The sequence below is a fragment of the Triturus cristatus genome, chromosome 4_1, assembly GCF_964204655.1.
Source record: "Triturus cristatus chromosome 4_1, aTriCri1.1, whole genome shotgun sequence".
In the NCBI taxonomy this organism is placed as follows: Eukaryota; Metazoa; Chordata; class Amphibia; order Caudata; family Salamandridae; genus Triturus; species Triturus cristatus.
In genome coordinates this window covers 1,267,638,647-1,267,660,096 of record NC_140585.1, presented here as the reverse complement: position 1 = coordinate 1,267,660,096, position 21,450 = coordinate 1,267,638,647, and the positions used below count along the sequence as shown (strand labels likewise).

The 21,450-nt window shown below is 50.5% G+C and overlaps 1 protein-coding gene across 2 annotated transcripts in view; it reads left to right on the top strand.

Moving 5' to 3' along the window:
- LOC146856561 (gametocyte-specific factor 1-like) overlaps positions 1-21,450 on the top strand; it is a 622,279-nt gene that overhangs the window by 136,270 nt on the left and 464,559 nt on the right. For both annotated transcript variants that reach the window (XM_085650745.1, XM_085650744.1), the window contains exon 5: positions 17,330-17,456. In XM_085650745.1, coding sequence (XP_085506871.1) covers positions 17,330-17,456 — 127 coding nt within the window. The remainder of the gene's footprint in view (positions 1-17,329; positions 17,457-21,450) is intronic.

Genomic DNA, 21,450 nt, shown 5'->3' with positions numbered 1-21,450 from the left:
CTCTGCACCATAAAGGGTTGCGCTCACTGCTTTGGATTTGCATATCCGTAAAGGCGCCGCCACTGGTTTACTGTAAGATGATCTCTGTTCTTTACTCAAAGCCCCACCTATTTGAAAGAGCTTCAGAGTAGATTTAGCCACTCAAGGCTTCCACGACATACTTTGAGCTGGAGTAATTCCAAGATATTCGAAGATGGTGGCTCTCTCCTGCAGAGTATCGCCCAGAGTTCATGAATCGGGACTCCATTTTAAAATCTTTATTTCGGTTGTAAAACCATAAAAGATACACACATATTCTTCCTTGACAGTGGAACCCACGGTACAGTTGTCACAGTAAAAAGTATTTAATACACCATGTTGTAATGGTCAAGTATCTCCTGATGTAGTTTGTAAACACAAAAGAGATCACTAAGATACATCGTTAGCTATGTGTATATTCCGTTAGAGCCAAATTCAATAGATAAAACAAGAATAAAATGCGAGTGCATTAGTGTCTAACGATCGCCACAGTTTTCACTCTGAAGCTTTCAATAGGGACCCTGTTGCCTTTGTAACTTTAAGTAAAAATGATATAAAAAGTTTTTGTAAGAACTTTTAAAAAAGGAGTTAAAAACAGGATCCTGAAAATTAGGTCACCCTCAAATCATAGTCTTTGCTGCAGCTAGTCCCTAGCACACGGGAAAGTAGACAGAAGCCTTTGCCTAATGGCCCAAAACTGACCAAGATATTTTGCAACAGCACATACAAAAGATTGTCTTGTATCTGATCTTAAAATCCGTAAGGCGTCAAGATGGCTATGAGTCTCCAACTGTCTGCATAGTGGAACCAACCAATTCCTTCTTGGTCTGTCAAAAGCTGGACATACAAAGAAAACATGGCCCATAGTTTCATTTGGGTCTTGGCAGGAAGGGCATCCCTTAGGCTGGCTGGTTTTGATTAGCCAAAGATTGATAAAAGCATTGATAGGTAAACAACCAAACATAAACTGTACACAATTTCCTGTCCCCAGGCACTTTGATGATGTCAAAATATTTCTCAAGATGTTTAAAGAGTTTTATATGTAAAAAGACATTGGTTAAACAACCGTGACGAATAAGTGGTCTGCTGTACCCGTAACCAATATTGACGCTTTATGAGGTCCTTTGAATACAGTGGTGGGGAGCTAACAGGCTCGTTTGGGAGGCCAATTGCTGCCCGAAGAGTGTAATCATATTTTTTCCACCCAATTTTTTTGTTCCTGTCTAGGGCAGACACTTCATTAAAAGCAGCAACATAAGGGGCCAGGTCGGAGTGGTGACCAACCTATACCAAAAAAGCAAGGTGCGCAGACTCGCTTGGTCGTGTTAAGACCTAACTCCCAGGCCCAGTTTCAATGGAAGGAGGGGGGTGCTTTGGGGCTGCAAAACTACTAAAAAAACTTGTTTTCGATTGTTGTTTATTTCCTTGCATCCACTGAACCCCACAATTTTGCCCCATAGAGCACACTACTCAAAACCTTTGAGCTATATAGTTTAAGGGCTGGGGCTACGGGCTTGGTGTATGATAAACAAATCTCGCCCCCAAGGCCCCTGATAGCTGAGAGAATTTTAGGGACGCCTTATTCAGATGATTTTTCCAAATCATGCTATCAGATAACACTATGCCCAGGTACTCAAAGGAGCTAACCCTCTCCAGCGGGACTCATGATTTATGGATGTACAGTTGTGGCTAATGACACATCACCTGTTTAGAAATTAGTTTGAAACAAAAACAAATAGCATCGTTCATGGAATTATTTATGAGATCAATATGTATATTTACACGACTAGAGAATATTAAAGATGTCTTGTAAAGGATTATGAAAAAAGCCTTTGGAGCATTTTAGTCTGTTTTGCTTTAACTTGAACTAGTCAGAAGGCAGTATCATTGATGGTGCTGCGCCACGACTAGTTCCAGATACCTTGGACAAGCTATTTTTGGTGATTGCGTTGTTTGCTGGACAGAAAACCCACCAAATTAGCAGGTCTGAGATCTTAAAAATTAGCTAACAAACTATTTTTGAGTTCAGTCCCAGGACTTCAGAAGCGGCTGAGTCAAACAGACCCACCACTACGACTACACGCTCCTTTGTGGCACCAAAAAACATTCCTGCAAGGTAAAATTGGAAATTTTTGAATGTCACTTCGCCCCTATGATACCTTGAAGTATACAGAAAAAGTAGCTGTTGAGGCTCCAGGTTGCCGCAAAAGTAGACTGTGACACTGATGGTGCATGCTGCTTCTGGACTAAAGCCATGTCTGTTTTATATGGATCTAAATACGTGAGTACTTGGCTAGCTTTACAAGTGTTGTTTATCCACCCCAGCTGCCTTTTCTGTTGCACACGGTTCTATCGTGCCTGCAACGAACCCTCCTGCTTACTAAACACTTACCTATGCACCATCTATAGCACTAATAGGGCTTCGGATGTAAATAAGATAGCTTTTCCCTGTGCAGCTCCACCTGTGGCAGAAACAGTGTTTTGATACTGTTGAGACTTTGTTTTCTATGGTTGAGATGTTAGATTTTGATACGCATGTGAGGGAATAGAATATTCCGAAAGTCTAGTTCCCCAGATATTGGCAACTAAAAAGGGCATTTTCTATATTATCGCATATAAGGCTGGCCGAACCCAGCATGCATGCAGTAACCCAAATGATATATACAACAGGCGATTCTTGACTCTTCATCCAACAAATAGATGTGAAATGTCCTAAACTTTGGGCACAATAGGAAACCGGTCTATAAAGACCCCAGGACGATTCAGAGTGTACCCTAGTGCTAAATGGCCATACAAGATATTGCGCAACATGCAATTAAATCGATTACATTTTGCATCCTGAATACAAAAATCTCACACCATATAAACTTTACTACAACACATTGTCAACTTGTCCTAGATGCTCAGCCGCTGCTCCAGGTCTCCCATATAAGCTGTGGTCCTGTCCTCTTTGTTGGTTTACTGGGATGGGATCACCACTATACGAACAGAGGGAACATGACACCAAATAAGCAATTCATTAGAAACTTGAATGACAGATAAGTTCTGCTTTCCATAAAGTGTGTAAGGTGTTTCAAAACTTGGGTGTACCACACATGCAAAAGCCTTTCGAGCCACCATCATTGTAGGTTGCGGACCGCTCCCAAAACGCAGTTTAAAAGTTTGGGCATTTGGCTCGATCGTGATCTGAGCTTCAAGCATCAGGCCTTGAAATTGACGGCCACTTGCTATAGAACCCTTAGGATGCTTTGGAAAGTTCTTCCTCTTCTATCTTTCTTCGCAAGGATATTTATGGTCCAGGGTTTAATTCTTTCCCGCCTGGACTACGGGAATGCCCTTTATTTAGGAGCTCCTTGTGCCACCATCGCGAAGCTACAGACTGCAAAACTGTGCAGCACCTATGCTCCTTCGGATTCCGAACTGGCAATCTGCTAAACCAGCACTTAATACCCTCCACTGGCTTCCCATACTGGAGAGAATTCAATTGAAGACTCTCTGTATTGTTCACTAGTCTCTATCAATCGGTCCATTATTTCACCCTACCGTTCGAACAGGTGTCTGCACTCTGACAACCTCCGTCTCGCCTTAGTTCACAGAATTGAAAAGGCGAGTAGCAGTGGCCGTTTGTTTTCCTATAATGCTGCCAGGATTTGGAACACCCTTCCCCTCCACCTTCGTCTTGAGCCTAATCATTTGACCTTCCGGAAATTTTTCAAAACATGGTTTTTCATTAATTTTGCTTTGTAGTCTGTCTGTGCAAAGCTGCTATTAGCGCTGGGATGGCCTCGGGTAGCTACGCGCATAATTAATGTTTTTTCATTCATTTGTTCATTCATTCATTGCACTACATGTTAACAGGAGGCCCAAACCAGCAAAACCACAATGTTGCAGCTGTTGATCGAGTGATGCTGCCTTATGACCTGAAGATGCTATGTGTCACTGGCTAGTCAATTCTTTGTGTACTAGTCTAATGAAAAGGTCAGTAAGTGCCAACTACCTGGCAGCAGTGTGGGGCTGCAGCAATGCAGAACCACCCCAATGTCAAATGGCAGTCCCTCCTCCACCACCGAATGCATACTTGCCAAAGAGAAGGTGCCTTCACATTGCCACCTATAGTGCAGTGCTTCATGGATCTGAAAGAAACAGTTCGCTATATATTCCTTACCTTAGAATTACCCCCAGGCGTCAGACTGGATCCGCAAAGTTTTTATTCAGCAGTACCCTTGCACTTCGAAAGGTGGCGTCGGTCGACTCTGCGTTCGGCGTCGTGATCGCCGGGATGACGTTGTGGTAGCTACTTTGACGCCGCCCTCGCGCGCTTACGTCAGTTTTGTCTTTATACGCGCCAGCAAGCGCAGATTCAGAGAGAGCGGTACCCCCAGTCAAATTTTTACTGAAATGTTCTCTACTTTTGTCGACTTCGTTGTGGTCAGAGTCCTCCTGGTGCACGAGCGATGCTCGGCTTCAAGGCTTGCGGTTCCTGTACCCGACTCATGTCGGTGACGGATCCGCACTGCGTGTGCCTCTACTGCCTGAAGCGCAACCACGACTCTAAGTCGTGGTCCGACTGCAGGACCATGGCCCCGAATTCTTTGCGGGAGTGGTCCCGAAAGCTCCTCGAGGCCTGGCAGTCTGCTCCGCACCGCTCGAGGAGGAGGTTGAGGGACCGGTCACAGAGCCACCATCACTCTTCGTCGAAGTCTTCATACTCTGGGTCAGGTGAGTCGAAGCACAAAAAGAAGTCGCAGAAGGATTCTCACTGTTCGACTTCTCTGTGAGAAGTTGGCCTGGTATATGCTGACCACTAATTAAAGTGGGCACCTTGTACCAGTCCAAACAACCCTTATTGATGATTAGGTTAAAGACAACCTTTATTGAAAGCTACCCTAGTGGTAGCTATGGAGAGCAGCCTTCAGGCTAAGTCTCGAAGGAATGTAAAGCAGCTTGTTTTACCAGATCAGAACCTCCTGAATGACCAAATGATAGGACAACCACACAAGGAATATATAAAATATATGTATTTATTACTAAACACACTCTACTAACCTCTTTATGAGATTAGAGAACGAAGCACACAATATTAAATCACCAGAACGACAGTAAATGGCACAATACACAGTGGGCTTCAAGGGGAGACAAAACCATATACTAAGAAAGTGGTATAACAACCACAACTTGACTAGACACAGTGCCTAGAGCACGTAGAATCGCTGGGACCCCAAGGAACCACCCAAGGTAGTGACACAGGGGACCCACGGAGGACGGGTGCAGTGTGTGAACACAGGTGTGAGCACCGTACAATCCTAGGGGAAAGTCACGGTTGGAAAACCCAGTTAAACATAGAAGGTTCTAAGGCCAGCATCCTTGAGAGTACCGAGATTACCCGTGTTACCTATCCCAGAGAAGCAGGGTGCATAGGCGTCAAGTGATGTCGGAAACCTTCGTCGTTTTCAATGGCATGATGCGAAAAAGTGCTGCTGCCGGGAAGATGAAAAGTGTCTGGTGTGATCCAAGCCACGATCGGAGCTGAGATGAACCGGAAAGCAGAGGGGACAGAGTCTGGGTCATTTCACAGTGACGAGGGGCACGATAGACGAATGCCCACCGATGTCGGGTGTTAAGGTGAGAAGAGGTGAGGCTTGACTCTGCAGCCACGGGGACCAGGAGACGTCGACGATGACCAAAGTCCGGAGGTGAGCTGTCCCACGAAGGACGTTGAGTGCTGGGGGTGGGGTCAGTGTCTGGATTGGACACCAACAAGCCTTGGCAACTGCAACCCACGCGGGCAGAGAAAGATGCTTCGGTGAGGACCAGCAAGGTCCTGGGCACTCGCCAAGCTGTGGAGAGTCAGGGCAAGTCTGGAGCAACCAGGAAAACCCACGGAAAGTCAGTTACCTTCACAGGGACCCACAGGCCAACAGACCAGGGATCGCGAAGGGACCTCGAGCTGAATCACGAAATACCAGCCCACGGTACACTTTTGGAGTGTAGGCTGGACATCTTCGGTGGAATTACTGGTCGGGGTCAGGACTACAATTACTTCAAAGCACAGCCTCAGGTATCGCCAAAAAGCATATGCTGCTGCAAATGTACGCAGTGCACAGGGGTTCGGGTTGAACGGTCCCCACGAGGGATAGGGTCCACAGAATTGCTGAGAGCGCAGATCAACCTCAAGAGACCTCGGGAACCCACCTCCTGTGTTGCAGGAAATCTTCGGCGTCCTCAGGAGCTAGGGAGATGCAAACCGGTCAGGTGCGTTTTAGGTGCCTGCCTTGCAGGAGAGTAACTCCTTTACTCCAAGGGAGATTCTTCAGTCATCCAGCGTCGTGCAGATCGTCGAAGTACTTTGTTTCTGTAGCAGAGTTTAGTCCAGGTAAAATCCAAAGTCCTGTAGTCAGGGGTTCCTACTTTATACCCAAGGAAGGGGTGGGACAAACTCTGGGGACCCACCTATGGGAGGGTCAGGACAGAGGTGTGGCAACACCCATGTCCTTTGTCCAGTTTCGCGCAAGAGCAGGAGCAAATCACTCCTGCAACCGGTTTGAGCTGGACTATGCGCAGGGACACCAAATGTGCCCCCAGTGCAGACATTAAAGCACTCCGAGTGCAGCCACCCAGCCCCAATACACTAAATCCTGTCTGGGAGGTGGTCACATCTCCCTGTGACAGGAAACCTATTGTCAAGCCTTCCCCTGCTCGAGCTTGGCTCAGCAGCAGGAGGGCAGACTCGTGTCTGTGGCTGGCAGCATCCATATTGTGATGCCCAGGTCGAGAAAGCTGGTACCGGGTAGCCCGGTATGTCACATTTGTCCCTCTAGGAGGGTGGATTCATACCTCCCCCGCCAGTTACTGGCGGGGAGGTATGATTCCAAGGTGTTTGATACCATACACGACATGTTTCTATGCAGCAGTTTTAATGTTGGCATTTACCATGAGGTTATAATGTACTTAAGCATATATGGTTGCTGCATCACAAACCGCCCTGGAAAATAGGTTCCGGAGGCGGCACTTTTTCGCATGTAGGTGCACCCTCTCACATAAAACCCAGCACCCTGCCTTCAGGATTGATAAGGCCTGCTATAGGGGTGACTGATCGGTTTATATGTGCAGTGATATAGAATAGATATAGTGAACCTATATCTAAGTAAGGGGTGCATGCACCACCTTACACAGGCTGCTGTAGCAGACCTGTGGTGTCATTTTGAATGGTCTCCCATGGGTGGCATAATGCATGCTGCAGCCCCTGGGAGGCCTCTGGGGTACCTATGCCCTGGGTACATAGTATACCATATACTAGAGACTGATAAGGGTACCCCAGAATCCAGTCTGGAGTGTACCTAAAGTACATGCAATCAATTTAGAGGAGAAAGCAGTTAGACTGGGATCCTGGATAGCAGGATCCCAGTCAATCTAAGTCGAAAACAGCGAAACATCAGCAAAAAGTGGGGGTAACTATAAGAAGCAGATCCTACTCCCCTATATTCTCCCTGTCCGTCGGCCGATGCAAAGAGGCATGCGGGTAGTGCCCCTCCCACGGCCTCGTGTGCGGAGCCCGCTGGGCCGACTCCGGGTTTCCCTCCCTTCCTGGGACCTGGTATGACCCCTGCCCAGCTTCGGAGTTTCTACGAAGCTATGCATGCCATCTTTGGGCAGACCGACTCTGCTGGTGTGCCTTTGGGCCCCACGGACTCGGCTGGGGGTCCTGGGCTGTCAGCGGCTTCAGCTACGCATGGTCCTCTTGGATCCAGGCCTGGTTCCAGATCGGTGCCAGTTGACCTCGTTACGCCTCCCCCGGCGCCGATTCCACCTGCACCACATTTGCCACTGGCGTCGGCTGTGTCCCCAGCCTTCGTCGACCCCGGGCTCCACCTCGAGGTAGACACTGAGTCGGACCGGCGCCGACCGATGCCGGATCCGGTGTTGACGGGTACTTTTGTTCCCCTGTTTTACCCTGGCTCTTTGAGACCAGATTGGCAGCCGGAAGAGATTGAGGAGGACTGGGAGGGGTCTGGCGACCCTTTCACAGACCAAATGGAGTGTGAGCAGGACTGGAGAGAGGAACTGGGGGATGCCAGTGGTTTGGATACCTCACCAGACCTTGGCATGTTGTCTCCTCCTACTGTGGCTTCGGTGGACGGAGCGTCATACGCAGTGGTGTTGCGTAGGGCAGCTGAGGCTCTCCAGCTCAAGCTACCTACAGTGGCAGTCAGGACTAACCTCCCGACAGAGGTGCTTCAACCGGTAGCGAGCTCTTCGGAGCCCCTGCTGCCGTTTAATGAAATCCTGACGGACATCTTTTTGGGCATGTCATCCAGGCCCAACATAGGGGCTCCTGTGGACAGGATGATTGCCTGGCCCCGGGCGACCGCACTTTCCTTTACCAACACTCCACCCCGGAGAGCTTGGTAGTCCTTGCCTCTACGTCCAAGGGCGCATTCCCTACCACACTCCTGGAAAAGTAATCCAAAAAGCTGGATTATCTTGGGAAGAAAATGTTTACTTCCTCAGCTTGGGACTGCAGTCGGTAAACACTGCATGTCTATTGGGTCGTTATACCCTCAGTGCCCGGAGGAGGCCCGGGCCATTCTCTCTCGAGCGGTTGCTGAAGCGAGAGACGCAGCAAAGTTTACTATCCGCTGTGGGCTGGATACCGCTGACACACTTGGCAGAACGATTGCCACGTCAGTAGCCCTTCGGCGCTACGACTGGTTGCGTTCGACTGGTTTCTCGGGATTTTCAATCCACACTTATGGGCCTGCCCTTTGATGGCCGTCGCCTTTTTGGCAACAAGGCAGACAGTGTGCTAGAGTGCTTTAAGGACTCTTGAGCTATGGCCAGGTACTTGGGCCTCTCCACTAACCGCCCTGCACAGTCTGCCTTTCATTGATATGGACGGGGTGCCCCACTACGTCCCACCCAGAGCCACTGGCTGGCGCAGGCTGTTCAGGCCCAGCGAGGCCTGGGGTGTGGGAACCACTGCCGTGGTTCTGGGGGCCAGCGAGCGGGCCAGTCCACCACAGTCCCATTTGCAGCAGCAGCCTCCTAGCCTCCTAGTCTGACCTTTCAGGGCCACCTAACTCCAGTGGGCGACATGATCCGCCATCACCTGCCCCACTGGCGCACCATCATGTTGGACAAGTGGGTTTTGCAAATAGTCCAAAGGGGCTACTCCCTCCCCTTCAAAACTACCCCTCCCTCCATGCCACCTCAGTACTATCACATGTCGGAGGATCACCTGGCCCTTCTCCAACAGGAAGTTTCGGCACTCTTGGCCAAGGGTGCCATCGAGCGTGTTCCTGGCCCAGAAATAGGTCGTGGTTGCTATTCCCATGACTTTCTGGTACCCAAGAAGGACAAAGGACTGCGTCCTATATTGGATCTCAGGAACGTCAACCGCTTCCTCCGGAAGGAGAAGTTCAAAATGTTGACGCCCGCTCGGGTCTGGTCTGCCCTCGACCCTGGAGACTGGATGGTAGCGTTGGACTTGCAGGACGCTTACTTTCACATCCCCGTCCTAACGGCCCACCGGCGTTACCTGCGGTTCACAGTAGGCCACGAGCACTTTCGGTTTACCGTGTTCCCGTTTAGCCTTAGCAGCGCCCCTCGGGTGTTCATGAAAGTGATGGCGGTGGTCGCAGCTCATCTGCGCAGATCAGGGGTTCCAGTCTTCTCCTAGTTTGACGACTGGCTGTTGAAGACTGGCTCGCCGCAGGTTGTCGCCTCCCACCTCCAGGCGATCGGCCGACCTCCTGTATTCACTGGGGTTCTCCATTAACGTGCCAAAGTCACTCCTGACCCCCTCTCAGAAGCTCCTCTTCATCCGAGCAGTTCTGGACTCGACGCAATTCGGGTTTATCCTCCCGAACAGCGAGTCCGGGATATTTGGGCTATGATTCCGATCTTTCAGCCCCTATCCCGGGTTTCGGTCAGGATGACCCTGAGGCTTCTGGGCCTCATGGCCTCCTGCATCCTGCTGGTCGATCATGCTAGGTGGCATATGCGGGGTCTGCAGTGGGACCTGAAGTTCCAGTGGTGGCAGCATCAGGGGAAATCTGTCCGATTGTGTCCAGATCTCGGAGGGCACTGCACGACAATTGCAGTGGTGGCTCACAAACCAGGTTTGGGTCAACTGCAGATCCCTCCCTTCCCCAACCAGAGCACACGGTGGTGACAGACACATCCCTTCTGGAATGGGGCGGCCACATGGGAGAGGCGGAGATCATAGGCCTCTGGTCCCGGCGGAGTCCGAGCATTCCGTTCCTTTGTCCGGGGAAGAGTAGTGCAGGTGTTCAGACAACACCACCGCCATGTGGTTCTGCAACAAACAGGGCCGATGGGGTCGTGGACCCAATGTCAAGAGGCCCTCTGCCTCTGGACATGGCTGGAACATCAGGGCATATCTCTGGTTGTTCAACACCTGGCAGGATCACTGAACGCCAGGGCGGACGAACTCGGCCGCAGGTGCATGATGCATCACGAAAGGCGTCTTCACTCGGACGTGGTACAATTTCTCTTTAAGCAGTGGGGAGAGCCTTGGTTAGATCTATTCACCACCTAAGAGAAAGCGCAATATCAGCAATTCTACATGTTGGAATTTCCAAGGCGGCTCTCGGTAAGCGACGCTTTTCGTCACGAGTGGAGTTGCGGTCTTCTATACTCCTTTCCGCCTATACCACTTCTGCCCAGAGTGCTGAAGGAGATCAAGCGCGACCGGACCCAAGTAATTTTTGTGGCTCCGGATTGGGCATGAAGAGTCTGGTATCCAAGCTGCTCAACATGGCTATCGATCCCCCTATCCGACTGCCTCTTCTGGAGGATTTTCTGTCGCAGCAGCAGGGGATGGTCCTCGACCCGAACCTGAAGAGGCTCCACCTCCTTGCGTGGAGATTGAGCAGCGGCAATTGATGTTGTTTGACCTGCCTCCTGAAGTCGGTGATGTAATCTTGCCAGCCAGGCGTCCCTCCACTAAGACAGTGTACGCCTGCTGATGGAATAAATTTGTGGCATGGTGCACAGCAAAGGCTGTGGATCCCCTTTTTTCCCCTCTTTCTGAGGTTCTCCTGTTTCTCCTTTCTTTGGCCTAGCAGGGCTCTGCTCTGGGCACTCTTAAGGGCTAACTCTCCACCATTTCAGCCTTTCTAAGGCTACCTGATCAGCATCATCTTTTCAAGTCCTCTGTTGTAAATAGATTTCTTAACGGCATTACTCATCTTTTTCCTCATGCTCCCTTCATAATGCCCCAGTGGGACTTCAACTTGGTTCTGACATACCATTAGTGTGCTCCCTTTGAGCCACTGTATAACTGTCCTCTCAGACTTCTCACTTTGAAAACTGCCTTTCTGGTGGCCATCATCTCTGCATGCAGGGTGAGTGAGCTGCAAGCTCTGTCTTCTAAGCCTCCATCTCTGGCTATTTATCCGAACAAGGTCATCCTAAGAACTAGACCTACCTTTCTTCCCAAGGTCGTTACTTCTTTCTACATTGCCCAAACCATCACTTTGCCCACCTTCTTTCCTCCTCCGCATCCTTGGAAAGAGGAAGAAAGGCTCCACTGTCTGGATCCAAAACATGCGCTTTCATTTTACTTGGATCGCACTAAACAAATCGGGTGGACGACCAGCTCATTGTTGGTTACATGGGTGCTAAGAAAGGTCGGGCCGTGCACAAACAGACCATCTCCAGGTGGGTCATTAAAGCCTGCTATTCTTTGGCTAAGCAGGATCCTCCATTGGGACTGCGCGCACATTCCACCATGGTGAAGGCAGCTTCTACTGCTTTGGGACAAGGAGTCCCCCCTAATTGACATCTGTCAGGCAGCTACTTTGGTATCGCTGCACACGTTTACGAAACACTACTGCCTGGACAGCCAAGTCCGGAGAGACTGCTTTTTTGGCCGTTTTGTTCTCCGGACTTTCTGGTGTTAACTTGGTTTGCAGACCCACCCCCGGGGTTGGTATTGCTGGGGTTTCTATTCTAAGGTAAGGAATCTATAACTAACTGTTTCTTTTAGATGAACAAGTTACTTTCCTTCGGTAACAATATATCTGTAATAAACATAGGTTAGTTATAGATTCCTTACCCCCTCACCCATCCTCTCTGTTCTGCGAACTGATTTCTAGGGTTAAGGTCATCCTTTCAGGGCTCTAGTTTTGTGCACCAGTAGTCCGTTTCTTGCATGGCTCTGCGATTCTGATGTGGAAAGTCGTGTACAGAACTGACGTCTGCGCGCGAGGACGGCGTCTAAGTAGCTACCGCAATGTCATCCCGGAGACCATGACCGCGAACGCGGAGTCGACAGACGCCACCTTCTGACGCGCAGGGGTACTGCTGACGAAAAACATTCCGGATCCAGTCTGACATCTGGGGTTAATTCTAAGGTAAGGAATCTATAACTAACTTTTATTTCTTACAGATATATTGTTACCGAAGGTAAGTAACTTGTTCTTCTCAGCATCTGGCTTGTGGCTCCAGCTGAAATTATCAGCTTAGTAACCACCAGTCCTTGTGATTACCCGCGAGCTGTCAGTTGCAGACCATGATAGGCTGTGGGTCTGCTCAATGCTGTCACGCTGGTCCACCTCTAAGTGCCCCGCATGGTGACTGCTGCTGCAGTCCGTCAGGTTATACCTGAAAGCTATGTCACAACGACTGATGCACCGTCACACTCCCCATCTCTCTTTAAACCTTATCAATGTGTGAAGCAAAGATTATCTGTTCATAAGACCACTCAAAATGCCTTAATTGCCTCCATTTTCCGTATCATCTGATCCAGTTCTTCCCCCCCCCCCAAAAAAAAAAACCCACTCTGACTGCCTTTAAGGCACAGGCTCCTAGGTTTGGTGGTGCTTCTGCAGTGAACTTCCTTAAATGAACCTGCTTGAAGTGTGGGTTCATCTCTTGTGTCAACAGCAGCACTTTTGTTGATGGCTACACTATTGTCCTAGACTAATGTACCAACTGCCAAAGTCGAAATTCAAAGGTGATGAAAATAATCTACATCTGCGGAATACATTGGTGGCTCGAAAGAGGACCTTGAGGGCTATGCCAAGAATCTGTTTCAAATCCTCCTCAGAGCAAACATATCTGGGAATAAAAAACTGGATAGAACGCACAGAACCTCTGGTCCTACCTTTAATAACTCTTGAATGAACACCCTAACATGGTGCAAATCTTCCAGCTCAAGGAGGGAAGCATGGCAGAAGCAAAATAAAAAATGTGACATTCAGTTTGATAGGCGTAAGATAGCATTGTTCTAAAACGTTTTTTGGGAGAACTCCCTCAGACCCCAAAAATGGGTCCGAAATGGTACCGGAAAGTCACAATACCATGAATATTAAAGCACAGGAATATGTTGTTGTGGGGGATTACATACATTTGGTTAGTATTGGGGATTGAGACAGCGTTTGCCCAGAGACTAGATCATACAGGTAGCTATTTATTTGAAATGATCAATTTATTTGAACATTTTGGCCTGAAGGGTATCTAGTGTACACAATACCCCATGGCTTAGACTGTGCATTCTTCTCTGCGCCTCATTGCACCTGCGTAAGACTTGAACTTGACCATAATTTGCTTGGCCTCTGCTGCAGTTTTTTCAAGGCAAAAGACACACAATTGATAGACTGAATGCAGATCAAATCAAAACATTCACCCCCAGTCAAGAGATCTGGGTTAAAACCATCATTCTTTGCTCATCATGGCACCCCAAGTTAGACCTGGCCTTATGCAAATCAGTCTTGACCCTGTCCCTCATGGGAACAGTCAAGCCGGAACGGCTAAGTCAGGTCCTTCCTGGACCGGAAACGAGCATCCTAGGACCTGTTCAAGGGTTTCACCCCTCATCAGCCAGGATAGCTTGATTACTCCAGTATAAGTTTCATAGATTCACATGCTTGAATCATTCCCCGTCGTCGAGATGGAAGTCCGCTGTACATCAAAAAAAGCAATGCTTAAATCAATACAAAGCAGAAAAAAGACCTAGACCCATTTCTGTTTTGTAACCCATAACTCTCGTTCTGTAAAAGAGAGCAAAAATAATTCTTGAACCAATCAGGACCCTTCACCCTCTAGAACACTCTTGAGAGAACTTTAGACCTTCAGACTTTCTACTGCACGTTGTGCCAGGGAGTCTCTTCTGAGCTCTGCTCGGTTTTCTTTTCTCTTATTAGTGAATTTGAACAGTATTTTTGGCTTGGGAAGATGGCGGGTGCAAACGTGAGAGCCCTGGTGCATTTCACGCAATCCAGGGGACCGTTAAAATTCCAAGACAGTACTCGGAAGGCCATCGCTATGGAGGACGAATGTGATCACGTGCATTGGGTTTTATATGAGAAGGGCCTATTGTGTCCCGGCATTAGAGCAGTGTGTGTGGAGGCAAAGCACTACAAGAATTGAAATGTGCTGTTGTAACTGTTGCGTGGGTGTGTCAAAAACCTAAGGAAGCAAAGAATGAAAGACATGTAATGCAATATGACCACCTAAAATACCGCCAACATGTGACTAGACCACAACCGCCACCCCATTGCCCCCCAACTGACCCTCTCCCACACTTTTACCCCAGAAGCATCTGCAGCTCTGAAAAAATCGTTACGGAAAACAACGTAACCAATAATGCAGAAGCATCAAAGGGAAGAACTCCAGCTTAGTAAAGAATAAGTTGATAACTGCCTCTTAAGGACAGCTTAACAAATGAGAAAATCTATGAACGGGCAAGACCATTCCTATGTTTTGAACCCTTGCACCCATTGGAGAATTAAGTCAAGTCAAATCGTGGGGCTAAGAGAGGTCTGTGTCCTTGTGGAGAGCAGTCAGTGCAGAAGATGGTGAGTTTGGAGGATTATCCTTATATCTGGTCCCTGTTCCTCCCCATCTGCGGAAGGATTGGAGTTAATGGGAGAAGGTGATGGTGGTTGTGCCTGGGGGGACTGTGAAGGTGATGGTGTGCCATCTGCGTTGTTTAGGCAACAACGTTCCCTGCGGGTCAGTGTAGTCTGTCCGTTGTGACGAGGCGGTGTGGTTACAGAGTGGATGGTCCTTTGTAAGCCACAGCCAAGCAGACTCCTGGTTGTCCAAAAAATTTGATTTGTTAGCATAAATGATGTGGACTCTTGCTGGGAACAAGCGGTACTGGAGCTTTTGCTTGACCTCCATGTAGGAGCGGCGTCTCTGCTGAACCTCACGAGTGTAGTCCGCAAAGAAGAGAACCTTGGTATTGCCACCCAGGAGTTCTGCTTGTAACCGAGCCTCCCTAAGGATGGCATCTCTGTCTCCATAATAAAGGATGCAAGCGATAATTGGACTAGGGAACAGGCTTGGGGGTCGGCGCTCGATGGGCCCTCTCTATTCTAAACCATGAGTACAAACGTTAGCTGGCATCCAGGATTTAATTCAGTGCTCTAAAAAGTCAGCTATCCCTTTGAGGTTCAGTGCCAATTATGTGCACATTATTGCGTCTGGAGCGATTTTTCTCCATCTTGGGTGTGTGTATGAAGGTCTGCCGTGGCCGTGGGGGTAAGTAAAATAGAGACCTGGATTTTAAAAGTGGAAACCTCCTTTCTTAACTGGAAATCTGAACTTCAGCTTCTGTAATGCACACAGTGGCATTTCGTAGGTCTTGGCGAATTAGAGCTACTGCCATTCTAACGTCACCAATTTTTGTCTCTACTGCAACCTGTGATGTCTGCATAGCTTGAAGTATAGTATCCTTACCTATCACGGCGAGACTCCAGGTCGTCCAAGCCCTACCACGAAGAGGAGTCGGTCTGCTTGCCACGAGATCTCGGCAGGACGAGCAGTCGGACTTGTGTACATGGCAGCTTTTGTCCACTGCAGTAGGTAAGAGGTGTAGGTGAAGAGCTGGTTAGAAGCAGGTTATCACTGTAGGCCATGCCATGTGAATGACAAGAGTCCTCACTGCCCTTAGAGTACAGAAGTCTGGAACTCGGGGGAACACCCTGGTAGTGCAAACAGCCACAAGATATGTCAAGGCAGAGGTAAGTGGACCTAGCCAGACTAGTAGGATAAAGAAGTGAATGAAAAAGTATGCTGGGAAAGGACATCAAAGCTCTCTCCACCTCATAAGGTCAGGACACAGTACACTGCACAGGTAGGCACAATGGAGTAAAGTTCGCCCCCAAGGCAGCTAAGCGAGGTCCAATCACTCAAGGCCCAGGGACTCGTAAGAGTTAAAAGTACAGTTCTGCACAGGGCCCAGTCTCTTCACTGGCTCCAGGTATTCCCTCCGCCAAGGCTGAGGACAGGAGCGCAGCCTCAGGGGAATCCAACAACAATGGCAAGGTTCATACATGTTTGGAGGCTGGAAGGCCTGCAAAACTCCCAATCTCTGGATTGCCCCATGGAACCGGCTCAGGCCATGAATAGCGGGTCCGGGCAGCGTCTCCGGCCCCAGGGAGAAAGGGGATTGATTTCCTGTGGTGCAAGAGGAGCAGGTGAGTAGGCTCCTCAAGGCTGCAGGCTGTCACCTCTCATCCGGTTGTCTCTGGTCAGCAGCGGCCCACCTATGGTCCCCCCCCCCCCCCGCCCCCCCCGCCATCTGTCGGATGAGCTGAGCAGCAGACACTGGGGATGCAGAGCCCTGGGGGCAGACATCGCAGATGGGTCCGAGGGGGATCAGCAGTAACAAAACTTGAAAGTTAAGTCGCAGCCTCCAGTTGGGAACCGGTGTGGCAGGCTCCTCTTCTCCGGCAGGCATCGGGGTCACTTTTCTGGGAATCCCGTGGGCAGGCTTGTTCCCACCCTGTCGCACATAGCTAGGGAGTCATTGGAGATACCCAATGGCAGCTAAGCGGGCGGATATTTGGTGGATTAGAAGGGCTCGGGGTGGAGCCGAAGTAAAAAGCGGCCATCATGATAGCCTTCCAAGCCACACCCCTCCATACTTACATTCTTATCCACTTCTAAGCAATACCTTTGTCATAGGAGAAACTACTGCGTTAGTTATACATTTACTAACAAATCCCTTACAGGCACGATTAAAGCTCATTTGACCCAGGCGGGAGGGTGGGGGAATGTGAGGACAGGGAAGGCGGCAATTGCAACCCGAATACGAAAAATTCCTTCATGTGATGATTGTAAGACACTCTTGAAAGTATTTTTGTATTTTCTCAGGGCATACTGTCTACATTCTGATTACCAGTGATGACTAACATGGGCCAACTGTCTTTGAGAAACCAGTTTGCCTAATCTGTTCATAGTTTTGTTTTCAAGTAGCTAACTCTTCCCTTTGAGTTTCCTTTAATGGAGGCCATCTAATACTGCTTTTCTTCTTGAGTCGTTTTTTTCTGTTTTGCAGAATCACCCTGATGTAGAGAGAGAACTGGCGACATGCCCTTTTAATGCACGTCATCATGTTCCGAGAGCGGAGATGAGTCACCACATATCCTCCTGTGACGACAAGAGCTGCATTGAGCAAGACATTGGTAGGAATTTGTGTGATTGGAGAATGGAATCAAGCTCTGATTTGAGTTAAAGTTCTTACTCATTGGGCAGATAAATGTGTAGCCTGGCTTATTGCATTTATCTTTTTTGTTTATTATTCTCCCTGTTGAGATTCACCAATTATTAAAGAGTTAACATATATCCAAACCTTCTTTTTTGTGAGTAGATGTCAAATATCACAATCGTAAACTTAGTCTGTTGCCATGCTTAGCAGACTGTTAAAATTGGACATCTTTTGACCACTGATCCTTTCGAATCTCAATATATTGTAAAGCAAACACATGAATAGTTAATTTTCAAAAGTGTGAATCAATAAATGATATTCAAAAGTTTTATTGTATTGAAAATAGAAAGCCATAATCTGAAGCCTCTTGGCTAAACATTGACCTTATATGATATACGTCTAGGTAAAAATAAATCAGAGCGACATGATTTTTATTTCATTTGAGATGCATATATATATTCACATACGTTACTCGTCCCTGCCTTAAGATTGGTAAGTACCCATGCATTTTAATTCAGGCAGTGTAAGAAATCATTATCTGAAAGAAACACGTTAGATTCCTCACCTTAGAATATCCCCAGGCGTCAGGCTGGATCCGGAAAGATTTTTCGTCAGCAATACCCCTTGCACGTCGCTAGGCGTCGTCTGCGGCTCCGCGTCCGTCGTCAGCGTTGTGCACCGGAATGACGTCGTCGGAGTACTTAGACGCCGCCCTCACGCGCTGACGTCCGTTCTTGTTCTTCTTTTTTCCGCGCCAGACAGCGCCGATCCGGGAAAAGCTTACCCCTTAGTCACTTTTTGACTAAACTTTTTTGACTCTTTTTGGTCTTCTGTCGACTCGACTCTGGAACCAGTAGGATGCCTGGTTTTAAGGCCTATGACTCCTGTCATCGACTGATGTCGGTGACGGACCACCATCGCCGGTGCCTTTACTGCCTGGGACCCAACCACGATGCGGAGTCGTGCCTCGACTGTCAGGCCTTGACCTCGAAGACTAGGCGGGAGCCGCCCCGTAAGCTTCTCGAGCTTCGGCACTCTGCTCTGCGCCGTTCACGGTCCCGGTCCAGGAGGAGGTCCAAGGACCGGTCGCGGAGCCGCAGTCACCATCATCACTCGTCGGGCTCGAAGCCTTCGGGCAAGTCGAAGCACTCGAAGTCCAAGAGGCGACACCGCTCTTCGGACTCCCCTCTTGCGCGACTCGGTCGAGGGTCAGGGTGGTCCCACCCCCGTGGCTCCGTCTGAGCCGCAGGAGCCGCGTCCGTCTCCATATCCGCCGGTCCCTGGGACTGACGCGACTCCGGCGAAGATCAGCGCCTTCCTCTCGGCCATGAGGGGCCTGGCTCCGCCGTCGATGACGGGCCCCGCGGGCTCGACTGGGTGACCTCGCGAACCGGCGGCTCCAGCCCCGTTGACGACTTCGATCCCGATGCCCCGAGGGATCCAGGCCTGGATCTCTGCTGGCGCCGGTCGACCTCACGACGCCTCCTCCGCCGGCGCCTTTACCGGTTCCACGCCTGGCGCCGTTCCCCGGTCCAGGCCCGGCGCCGCTCGACGCCGCATCCGATGCCGATGCATGAGCATTTCATTTACCGCCCGGCTCCGGTTATTCCTCCTGTTTATCAGGAATCGGATGACGGAGGCGACTGCGAGCGGTCTGAGGACCCTATGGCCAGATAGGCCGACCTTTCACAGGACTGGGCAGACGAACTGGGGGATGCCAGTGGTTTGGACACCTCCCCGGACGCTGGTTTCATCTCTCCTCCGACTGTGGCCTCGGAGGAAGGTGCAGCTTTTTCAGTGGTGCTGCGCAAGGCGGCCGATGCCCTTGGGCTGAAGTTGCCTGCTGTGGCCGGGAGGACTAACGTCCTCACAGAAGTGCTTCAACCGTCAGCAAGCTCCACAGAGCCTCTGCTGCAGTTCAATGAGGCACTCGTAGACGTTCTGCAGGGCACCTGGTCCAAGCCCTCCACAGTACCTCCTGTGGATCGGAACGTGGCCCGGCGCCACTGCCCCGCTCCGGGCGACCCCAGTTTTCTGTCTCAACACCCCACTCCCGGGAGCCTGGTTATCCAGGCCTCGACTTCCCAATCCTCCTTCCCGTCCGCTCCTCCGGATGGGGAATCCAAGAGGCTGGAACAGTTCGGAAAGAAGCTGTTCTCTTCCCTGAGTTTAGGTCTGCGGTCCTTAAATACCGCTTGCCTCTTGGACCGTTATACCCACTCTCTGTGGGATGCGGTGGAGGACGTGCAGCCCCTGTGTCCGGAGGAGGCCCAGTCACAGCTCGCCCAGGCGCTTGCTGATGGGCGAGATGCAGCACGGCATGCCATACGGTGTGGACTAGACACCACGGACTCGCTGGGGCGGGCGATTTCGACTACGGTGGCGCTTCGTCGCCACGCCTGGCTACGGTCCACGTCTTTCTCGGGGGGGATGTCCAGAGTACCCTCATGGATATGCCCTTTGATGGCACTCGCCTTTTTGGCGAGAAGGCGGATAGTGCGCTGGCTCGTTTCAAGAACTCCCGGGCTACGGCCAAGTCCTTGGGTCTCTCGGCCCCGCAGCCGTAAACTTCCGCCTTTCGTGGCCAAGGAAGGGGCGCCTCCTCACGTCCGCCTAGCCACCGGCCGCAGAACCAACCTGCACGCGGACGTGGATTCCGCCGAGGCGGTACTGGAGTACAACGTGCCGGTCAGTCCACATCCACCCCGGCAGCATCCGCCTCAAAGCCCTCCTAGTCCGAGCTTTCAGGCCCATTCCACGCCAGTGGGCGGCAGAGTTCGCCATCACCTGCTCCACTGGCGTTCCATCACGTCAGACAGGTGGGTGCTGCAAATCGTCCGAAGGGGCTACTCCCTCCCCTTCGAGACGACCCCTCCAGCCATGCCCCCACAGTACCACCGCATGTCGGGGGATCACTTGAATCTTCTCTGGGAGGAAGTTACGGCCCTCTTGGCCAAGGAGGCCGTCGAGCGCGTATTCCCACTACTTTCTGGTTCCCAAGAAGGGCAAAGGGGGCCTACGCCCTATCTTGGACCTCAGGAACGTCAATGCCTTCCTCCGGAAGGAGCGGTTCAAGATGCTTACCTTAGCTCAGGTTCTGGCTGCCCTAGACCCAGTAGACTGGATGGTAGCGTTGGACTTGCAGGACGCTTATTTTCACATCCCCGTCCTGCCGGCCCACCGGTGTTACCTGCGGTTCATGGTGGGTCAGGAGCATTTTCAATTCACCGTGCTCCCCTTCGGCCTCACCAGTGCCCCTCGGGTGTTCACGAAAGTGATGGCGGTGGACGCAGCTCATCTGCCCAGATCGAGGGTTCCAGTCTTCCCCTATCTCGACGACTGGCTGTTGAAGGCGGGCTCACCCCAGCAAGTCGTCTCCCACCTCCAGACTACGGCCGACCTCCTGCATTTGCTGTGGTTCTCCATCAATGTGCCGAAGTCACACCTGAGACCCTCCCAGAAGCTCCTCTTCATCGGAGCGGTTCTAGATTCGGTGCAGTTCCGGGCCTATCCTCCGGAGCAGCGGGTCTGGGATATTCAGGCTCTGATTCCCATCTTTCAGCCTCTATCCTGGGTTTCGGTCAGGTTGGTGCTGCGGCTTCTGGGGCTGATGGCCTCCTGCATCCTGTTGGTGCATTACGCCAGGTGGCGAATGCGGGCTCTGCAGTGGGACCTGATGTTTCAGTGGGCCCAGCATCGTGGCAATCGGTCCGACCAAGTCTTGATCTCGGAGGGCACTGCGAAGCAGTTGCAGTTGTGGCTCACGAACCGCGATTGGGTCAGCGGCAGATCCCTCTCCCTACCCCAACCGGAGCACATAGTAGTGACGGATGCCTCCCTCCTGGGATGGGGGGGGCCACATGGGAGAGGCGGAGATCAGAGGACTCAGGTCTCCGGCGGAGACTCGGCTCCATATCAACCTTTTGGAGCTGAGAGCGATCCGACTTGCACTGAAGGCATTCCTTCCCGTT